Genomic DNA, 10,110 nt, shown 5'->3' on the forward strand with positions numbered 1-10,110 from the left:
GAGATGTCCAAAACAAAACTTAAATTTTTGGAATGTAATATCACCCACCCATCAAATTCCAACGTTAAAATAAATAAAAGGGTGTATATAGAATTATATACACTTCTCCGACTTATTTATTGTTTGACCAATAATGTCGACCCATATCAGCCTTTCACAGACATGTCAGTATCAATCTTTATGTTTGCCGAGGTGAATTTTACAATTAAACATTTCGTTAAACTGTAAAAGATCAGACCCCGGTTACATTTTCTTTGTCATATGCTTTTGATGACGACATCTCAGGAACTTATTGCAAAACATTTTTAAGAAATTGGAACTTTTTCTTGGTCAGGCTTTTATATTAAAAATATTTGTAGCTTCTATTTCTTGTCAATAATCTGAATTGGACTCAGGAGTCTTGCTCAGGGACTCAGCTGTGACTCATGGTTGCGTTATTGAAGAGGTTGATTGATTTTCAAGGTTTAAGTTAAAGCTTCACATTCCCCGTGTTACTCATTGGCTCCACTAGAGGAAGGATGTGGTTTCATGTTCTGGAGCTCTGCTATGAATACACGCAAGTTAAATGAAATGTGTTTTCTTTTTAGCTTTGCATCCAAACTGTTTTAATTTGTCAATAGATTTGTCTTGTTTTTAAACTCAACATCCATTTATCGTGTGATTTATTTTTCCATGTTCAGTCTGATCAAAGGAATCAGTTTGTCAAATTTAGAAACATGGATATTTGCTGAAAATAGAGCGGAGGGGAGGTGTGTGTCGAGGGGGGCTGGGTTGTGTGTGTGTGTGTGTGTGTGTGTGTGTGTGTGTGTGTGTGTGTGTGTGTGTGTGTGTGTGTGTGTGTGTGTGTGTGTGTGTGTGTGTGTGTGTGTGTGTGTGTGTGTGTGTGTGTGTGTGTGTACTCACTCATATCAACTCCTAACTCAGCTGACTCAAATCCGGTGCAAACTGACCTCAACTGCTTCAGCCCCAATTTGAGTGGCTCTGTCCCTGAAGATAGAGCTGGGAGGGGGGCCGGGGGGTGGGGGGGGGGGGGGGACATGGCATCACATGGCAATCCACAAAACGAGCTGAGATAATAGATAATCGATTGCATAACTTCCCTTTCCACCCTCGACATTTAATGCAAATACATCCCTGCCCCCTGCTGCTTGTGGTGTTGACAGTGGAAATGGCGACTGTAGCAACACATGATGGAGACGAGTTTCTAAAGCACGTCTGCAGTTTATCCTTCCACAAGGATGGAAGATTTGTCTCTTAAATTCCTTATATAAATCAATAACGATGTCACTACAGGCCCTGGGTATATTGGTGTATCTTTACAGGAGGGAAATACATGAAATCTACAATCGTAACCTTACACGATGACCTTATCAATGTGTCTTCAGCAGAGTTCCGATGTCCCAATGTCGTCTGATGTGTTTCTTGTGCTGCTTCCCCTGATTAAAACCACCCATTGATGGCAGATGATAGACTTTGCTCCTAAGGGGGCAGATCCAGGGAAGCAAGGTGGGGGCTGGGCCTAAGTTTGGCATTACAAACCCCCGCCCCTCTCTCCGCTAGTGTTAAATACTAAAACTTCAGCATTTTGGACAGATCAAATCTCCCGAGACTGCAGCTCCGGGCTGGAAACGAGAGTTCTGCCCGACACAGCGATGAAGGGTGAGTGACGCATGTCAACAATTTCCCCTAGAAATAGATTTGACTGTTTTTCAGAGATTTTTCGTTTATTTCTTAAAATTTGACAACTCCTTTTGTTTGATTTAACGCACAAGGATTGCATTGATCTTGCAGTAGCTCATAATGTACGCTAAGGTCAGAGTTTGTCTTCTTGCGATTGCTTTTTTCAAAAAATTCCCTCATCGATGACCTGCTTTGCATTTACATATTTAGTTGCCGCCTCTTCAGCTGCCATTGTTTGGTGCACGACTGAGAACAATCAGATCAGCTATTATTCAGGCCACGTTCTGCTGAGACACTTCCCCCTCTTCTCTACTTGAATCTGCAGGAGACGTGGCCAAAGCAGGCGTCTCCAATGGCACGGGCCAAGCCATTGAACTGGTTCCTCACTCCGAGGAGAAGATGGAGGAGCGAGGCCAGTGGAGCAACAAGCTGGAGTTCATCCTGTCGGTCGCAGGCTCCATCATCGGACTGGGCAACATGTGGCGATTCCCCTACCTCTGCTACAAGAATGGAGGAGGTAAGAGTGGGATGAAGGAACACAAGTACTTCATTTTCCACAGTGATTCTTCCTTTATTTTGGACGTGGCTGCGTGGCTGCTAAATCGGACGCCTTTGTCTCTATCCCTCTCTCGATGGGGTGGCAGGGGTCAAGGGTCAGGGGTTGGGGGTCGGGGCCGAACAGGGTCAGACAGCTGTTGTTGCTCCTTGCTCGCAGCAGCTGTCCCCGTGGAGAGGCGGAAATCTGAGCACAGCAAACATCCTCGGCCGCCCGACGGGACGTCAGCCCACGAGCTGAAAGAGAGACATGAGAGACAGGGATTCAGGCCCAAAATATATTATACCATAAGAGAAAAGAGCACTAATGACACATGTTTATAAAGTTCTGCAGTCATTTCAATATTGTCAGGTTAAGACCAGAGAAAAGGCTGCTGCAGTAATTAAGTTGTGAGATAATAAATGCATGTTTATAGTTTGTATCTGTATCTATTTTAGGTTTGTTCAAACCAACTTAATCTGGTTGAAATCCAAGAACATTTAAAGGCAATCTTACATCTTCTTAAATTCAACCTCTTTCTGCAGGCAAGGCAGTTTTATTTATACACAGAGGTAGATTTAAGGTGTTGCACAGGGACATTAAAAAACAACACAGAGACTAAATGAAAAGACATCTATTTTAAAAAGCCCAGTTTAAAACAATTTTCAAGCAAAGTAAAATATTAAAGAGCAGAATAATAGACGTATAATGAGGTAAAATAAATAAAAAGAATGAACCTGTTTGACAATTTACAAATAAATTGAATATAAACATGAAATAAATATAACTGTGTAGAACAATAAATTGAAAACAGAATGAAACCTGAAAGATACTCCCGGGGACTCATCATTGGCTTTTAGTGTGAATCCACATTTGTCGCGGTTCGAGATAATGTTGCACTTCACGTTTCAGTCAGCTTGGACCCTGACTCCTTTGCTCTTTCTCCTCTCAGGTGCATTCCTCATCCCCTACATGATCTTCCTGTTCACCTGTGGTGTCCCAGTCTTCTTCCTGGAGACGGCCCTGGGCCAGTTCACCAGCCAGGGAGGCATCACCTGCTGGAGGAAGATCAGTCCCTTGTTTGAAGGTAAGAAGGACACATGTGTCACCTTCAGTCGCACGTGTGTTAGTGAATGAGTCTCCTGGACACACACTCAGGGGCACAAGGGGTCAGGGTGCCCATGTGCTGGACTTGGAAACTGTTAACAAGCACACTACCACACACAGATGGGTAACGACTACAAAGAGACACAAAACAATCACAGAGAGACAAAAAATGGCAACAGAGACAACAAGCAACCGCAAAGAGAAACAAGAAAACCACAAAGAAACAACAAATGACCGCAAAGAAACAAAAAAAACATTAAAAGACACAAAAGGACCACAAATTACTTTATACAACTTCAAACAGACAAACACTGATGACAAAGAGATTAACAATGGCCAAATCTTCTCAGTCTGGGGGTAGATATATGGAACATTATTATTATGATTTATGTTATGCTCTATAAGTGAACTGTGAATGTGCTCCCTGCAGGACTGGGCTATGGCACCCAGGTGATAGTGACTCTGCTGAACTTCTACTACATCATCGTTCTGGCCTGGGGCATCTTCTACCTGTACTATTCCTTCTCCTGGGACCTGGCCTGGTCGTCCTGCAACAACACGTGGAACACAGGTAACACGTGTGTGCATCGAAACACGACACGGGATCCTCCAAATGTCTGTGACACATTTAATAATATTTTTTCTTTTTCTCCCGGTTAGAAAACTGTATGGAGTTCCAGAAGAGAAACTTGTCTTTCGACTCCTCATTCAACGCCACCTCTCCTGTGTTGGAGTTCTGGGAGTGAGTTTTCAGATTAACCTAACCTCTCCCTAACGATGTATTACTTATATAATAATAATAATAATAATAATAATAATAATAATAATAAAAAAAATAATAATAAAAATAATAACCATAATAATGCGCCTCTGATACATCTGCAGGAGGAGAGCGCTCAGAATTTCCCCCGGCATCGACCAGATCGGCTCTCTGAACTGGGACCTGGCCCTGTGTTTGTTCATCGCCTGGATCATGTGCTACTTCTGCATCTGGAAGGGGGTCAAATCCACCGGAAAGGTGGGTGAGGGGTGACTCGGGGTCTTGACCTCATTTGCATCTAACTGAGATGTACAAATAAATGTATTATAACAGTTCCAGGATGACATCTGGTATTTATTCTTCCTAGTTCGAATGTTTGTTGTTTCCATTTATAACGTGCGTCTGTGTGTGTGTGTCTGTGTGTAGGTGGTCTACTTCACTGCGACCTTCCCCTATCTGATGCTGATCGTGCTGCTGATCAGGGGGCTCACGCTGCCTGGTGCTGCGATCGGCATCAAGTTCTACCTTTACCCAGACCTGGGACGCCTGTCAGACCCACAGGTACCAAACGAGAGAATCTGTTGAATGTATATATATCTGGTTTGTGATTACTATTAGGTTAACGGTTAACTAGTGATGCGTCGTTTCTAAACCTGCCTGGTAGGAATGGGCTGTTCTCCTGTCTTGTTATGAATTATTCCTTGTCCTTAGTGAGTCCTCCTCAAACAGCTCTAGAATGTTGTGTCACTGTTTATTGTTTCTGTGCGGGACTTTGTGTGCAGAGCTTTTTATAAACAGTCCATGGTGCAGAGTGAAGTTAGAAAACTTTGCCTTCATCCCACCAAGTCTATCTACAGTGAAGAATTGATAGTCAGTGCTTTTCATTAAATTAAACAGAATTTGCTTAATTACTGTTCACATGTTTGGTTCAGATTTACTGAACTGTTATGTTCTCATAAATTGCATGTTGGCTATTTCAGAAATAAATAAAAGACACAATTTTCAGACCCAAGTCTACTTTTAAAGTAAAAGCTCTGAGTTCAAAAGCTCAGTATAAAGCATTGCAGCAACAAAACAAACGTTGTGCTCTTACTTTGAAGGCAAATTGCTAAAGAGGAAGTGATTCTATGAATGTCTGACGATAGGGGGAAATTAAAATAATCAATTTTCAAAATGATCTTGTGGCAATTTGACCCAGTTGTAGACCACTGCTGTAGTTGATCCCAGAACGTAGATTACGACATATTCAACTCAGTCGACTGACTGACTGTTTGCTGCCCCGCCCCCACTGACTGCTACAGAGCACTGGTCACCTCTTAATTCACATTTTATTCATATTGAATATATCACGTGTCCACATTGCACCAAAATCGGCTCTACACTTTCTCTGGAATTTATAGTACACATGTGAAGTGTGCAGCCGTCAAGATGAACGGAACATGACATATGCATCACATTTACACACACAATTATAAAATACTTACACCCAACCAGAAAATCATGAAATCACGAGTGAAGGGGTTCTTGTGTGTTCTGGTCCCAGTGTGCGAGGGCGCACCAGGTGCAGGTCTCCCATGGTTCTCTGCTGGGGAGCCTAGTTTCTGCTGGGCCCACCTGCTCTTCATGAAAGAGGCAGAGACCACAGGGATCGAACACCGGGCCAGGATGCCACTGGGACTGTAAACATGAAGCTCTACCAGGACTGAGCCGCACACAGTCAGCTAACAAGGCTCAGAGAGGGTTTTAACCGGGCTCTGTCAACTTCTCTCAATCAGATCTAAACATTTCATAATTTCTCCTTTTGTTAAATTCAGCTTTCATCTTAATCTGGCTCAGTCTTGTCCCAGTTTATTATAGGGGGTCAAAATCATGGCTGACATTTTGTTTATTCTCTATGATAAATCTTCTGTTTCCCTATTGAGCGCTCAATCATGCACTTTCTATATGTGTGGAAACCTGGTTTGTTAATAAGTGTTTAAGGAAGGAAGAGTTTCACCAGTTACTATGGTGCAGCAGCTGTGGTCAATGAGTACATATGTGACAACCTAGCACGTGAATTCCTTTGGATTATATAAACACCGAGCAGCACGTTTGAGTCCACACATCAGCCTGAGTATATTAGTACTCTCATGTCGGAAGTACATGTATGTAATACATCACATGACTTTGAATCAGCAGCTCAGCATCTTCTCACGTGTTACATGTCTCCTCTGTGTTAGGTGTGGATGGATGCCGGCACCCAGATCTTCTTCTCCTATGCCATCTGCTTAGGCTCGCTGACAGCTCTGGGCAGCTACAACAAATACAACAATAACTGCTACAAGTAAATACCCTTATTACAGGAGATGTTAAAAAAAGAAATACTTCAAATCTGTAATTGTTGCTGTAACATAACTCTTCAGTTTTTGCTTTGAATTTGATCAAGATGAGAAAAAATAAACATGTTTAGGAAATGTACTTGTTAGAGCAGCCGATAGTCAAAAGAGGTTGACAAGATAACAAGGGAAAGAGTAAAAATACAATAAAGAGTAAAAATACAATAAAATAACAAAGGCAATAAAGTCCAATTTAAGAAATATAGAGATATGTAGATAATATACACCTTTCCCTTATAGACAGAATATTATGGGAAGTTGTGGAACAAAGCATTATTTTGCTCACTATAGTATAGGTTGTATATTATGCAATATTGTCTTTGTGTATACACACACATATCTAGAGAGAGAGAGAGAGAGAGACTGATATTCATTTATAGGAAGTATAGTACAGTTTGCAGTATAATATGAATATCAACATTATATTGTGTGTATATTTATATATAGCTTATATCATCAAGTTACCATTTGCATTATCTATAGATTACAGCATATCTGTTCTTCTCTTATATAAACCATTGTGCTGTGTTTTGCAGAGACTGCCTCTCGCTGTGCTTCCTGAACAGCGGCACCAGTTTCGTGGCGGGCTTTGCGATCTTCTCCATCCTGGGTTTCATGTCTTATGAACAGAACGTCCCGATCTCAGAAGTAGCCGAATCTGGTGAGACTTCTGTAAACGAAGGAACAGCATCAACAATCCTTATATTATCCTTAGGGTCATCATTTATTTTTGTATTAGCTCTAGTTTTCAGTCAGTTTTCATCTCTCTGTAGGTCCTGGCCTTGCCTTCATAGCTTACCCCCGTGCTGTATCCATGATGCCCTTCTCTCCTGTGTGGGCCGCCCTCTTCTTCATCATGATTGTGTTTCTGGGGCTGGACAGCCAGGTAGACAACTGTGTGCTCATGCATGTTCACAAATGATGTTTACAGAACTTTTTGTTTTCTCTAATATCAAGGATTACTGATCAAGAACTGTGTTTACCTGTCGTCAGTTTGTGTGTGTGGAGAGCCTGGTGACAGCGATCGTGGACATGTACCCCTCTGTGTTCCGCCGCAAGAACCGCAGGGAGCTCTTCCTCTTGGTTGTTGCTTTCATCTCCTTCCTCATGGGCCTCATCATGCTGACGGAGGTAGGTGGGGCGTGTCACACTTTGGGACCACACACATACTCACACACAAACACTCGCACTCACAGATGCATGCAGAGACCAAGATCTGCAAGCATCGAATCAGGTTTCAACTGGAAATAACAGTATTTTCATAGTAAAGGTAATAATAACTTGCATATTCACTGTCTAATAAATATTATTTTAAATTCTAACTCATTATATTTGACCCAATATAATGAAATTATTTCCAGAACAGCATTTAGATCATGTGAAACTAAAGCAAATGAAATATGCTACACATCCATATGCTTGGAACCAGGTTGCTGATGCCCGAGGAGGAGAAGGCAGCAGATGGTTGTTTAGAGAGGATTATGTTAAAATAGATTCTCACCGAGTCCAACATGGTTGACATGATTTCACCTCTGCACAGTTGGAAACATGAATCCTCTGCAGAAGTGTCAACAGGTCGCCATTGTGTAAGTACGAGCAAGTGAAAGGTTTTGTAAAACATGTGTCAAACGTTGTTACGTAGCCGGAGTCACGACTGAGGTAAAGCTTAAACTATGAATGGTAAATTGCTTGCATTCCTGCTTTCCCTTGCAGAATAACAGTGACGTGAAAGTTCAAGAGCCATAACTCATCACATATTCATATATATAATGGATTTCAGGTCATTTTCTCGGTTTAATTATATCAATTCTTTATTTCCCTTTTTTTTGTGTTGCTTGAGATTGTTGCAGCGAGCATAACCTGAACTTAATGTCTGCCTAGTTCATTTGATTATTTAATTAAGTATTTTATCCTCGTTGAATAATGACTCAATACTCTCTCTCTCTCTCTCTCTCTCTCTCTCTCTCTCTCTCTCTCTCTCTCTCGCTCTCTTCAGGGGGGCATGTACATCTTCCAGCTCTTTGACTACTATGCAGCCAGTGGGATGTGTCTGCTCTTCATGTCCATCTTTGAGACTGTCTGCATAGCATGGGTCTATGGTGAGTGGGACAATGGAGACATACTGAAGGATTCACAAGTTTTTTCCAAAGATCGTGTGCATGTTAAAAGAAATGTCTTGTATGTGTTTGTGCAGGTGCCGATCGTTTCTATGACAACATTGAGGACATGATTGGGTACCGGCCAGGACCGTACATCAAGTTCTGTTGGAAGTTCCTTACCCCGGCCACGTGCATTGTGAGTATCAACAAACAGCAGCCGCTTTCCAAAAATAACAAAGGCCGACCACATCTCTCTTCTCGTCCAGAATTGAAAAGAATTTATTGATTTTTTGCCCCCTATATTTATTTAAGATTGGTTCTCACAGTTTGTGGGCAGGATTTTTTGATTTCATGTTACAATTTTGGAACACTTTCACTAAAAAAAGCCTCTGCCTGTGCTTAGATTTACTCTGCTTATGCTCAAACTGTACACTTGATGTTTTGTGTCTTGCACTCAGATTTACTGTGCTCCCGCTTCAGCTCTTCTCCTCGCTCTAACTCCTGCTCTTGCATTTCCCTTGTTGAGGAAACATTAACTTTACTCCAACACACACACACGTAGCTTACACATCCAAAACAAGGGCGGCAGAAACTTCATTCATCAACATTATACCTGGTTGGAGAATTTTGACAGACTTGTTGCACCAAGAAGTTTAGGCGCAGAGGAAAGAAAATAGAAGAGCAGAGGCTATTTGAATGTGAGGGCAGTGTTTTGAGTGTAAGCGTTACAAGATCTGAACATGAAATGAATAAGTCCTGCTCTCAAACTGAAAGACATAAGAAATGAGATGTTCATTCTTCAACAGTCATAATATTTGTACGCTTGTTTCTTCAGGGTACCTTTGCCTTCTCCATCATCAAATACACTCCTCTCAAGTACAACAACGAGTATGTGTACCCATGGTGGGGCTACGCCATCGGCTGGCTGCTGGCTATGTCCTCCATAATGTGCATCCCGCTCTGGATGGTGTACAAGATCAGCACGACTCCGGGGACATTCCGAGAGGTAATGTTAAATCCGTAAAGCACCATGACGACTTCTCAGTGAAAAGACCCTGAGTACCTATTAACTGTGAAATGGTTTCTCTGGTCTTGCTCTCACTGATTTCATTAATTTTTCTACAGCGCATTCAGCTGCTCATCACACCTTCTGATGATTTACCCAAAACCAAGAGGGAGCAGGAGAGGCTCCAGGCCATCTTTGCTCCCGAGGTGGACGCCACCACGGGTAAAAATGGCTACAGCCCTGTCTCAGACAAAGACACCAACGTATGAGGCTCCACTGGTGATACGTACGAAAGAGACGTGTGGGTTCTTTGGTTCCATCAATCACTTGCTGCATCCTCCCTCCGCCCCTAAGATCAGTGCAGGGACATGTAACAAAGTGTCAAATCAACTTCTATAACTTGTGGAGGACTCAGGAGATAATAGGCCGACAGTGTTGGGTTTTGGCAGAGCCCGGCATTTCAGGGATAGCAGTAATATGATAAAAGTCTGAAATGATAAAAAGTATCTTTTCATATATTGGATTATGTAGACGTTTGGGAGGGGACA

The 10,110-nt window shown here is 42.1% G+C and overlaps 1 protein-coding gene across 1 annotated transcript; it reads left to right on the forward strand.

The window, feature by feature from the left end:
• The first annotated feature begins 1,463 nt into the window (after nt 1-1,463).
• LOC133013593 (sodium- and chloride-dependent GABA transporter 2-like) lies at nt 1,464-9,831 on the forward strand. The gene is made up of 16 exons (XM_061080583.1): nt 1,464-1,506; nt 1,594-1,659; nt 2,006-2,197; nt 3,168-3,302; nt 3,753-3,893; nt 3,983-4,064; nt 4,208-4,340; nt 4,509-4,643; nt 6,302-6,405; nt 6,994-7,118; nt 7,231-7,343; nt 7,451-7,588; nt 8,454-8,556; nt 8,652-8,752; nt 9,392-9,562; nt 9,682-9,831. The coding sequence occupies exons 1-16, from the start codon at nt 1,464-1,466 to the stop codon at nt 9,829-9,831; spliced, it is 1,932 nt and encodes a 643-aa protein (XP_060936566.1).
• The last annotated feature ends 279 nt before the right edge of the window (nt 9,832-10,110 follow it).

The sequence above is a fragment of the Limanda limanda genome, chromosome 1 (genome assembly GCF_963576545.1).
Source record: "Limanda limanda chromosome 1, fLimLim1.1, whole genome shotgun sequence".
NCBI classification, from domain to species: Eukaryota; Metazoa; Chordata; class Actinopteri; order Pleuronectiformes; family Pleuronectidae; genus Limanda; species Limanda limanda.

Excerpts from the sequence above, each read along its gene's own strand:
- LOC133013593 (XM_061080583.1), top strand. The coding sequence starts at position 1,464 with ATGATAGACTTTGCTCCTAAGGGGGCAGATCCAGGGAAGCAAG. Across the intron at positions 3,303-3,752 it reads GATCAGTCCCTTGTTTGAAG|GACTGGGCTATGGCACCCAG; the intron begins GTAAGAAGGACA and ends TGCTCCCTGCAG. Across the intron at positions 6,406-6,993 it reads TACAACAATAACTGCTACAA|AGACTGCCTCTCGCTGTGCT; the intron begins GTAAATACCCTT and ends TGTGTTTTGCAG.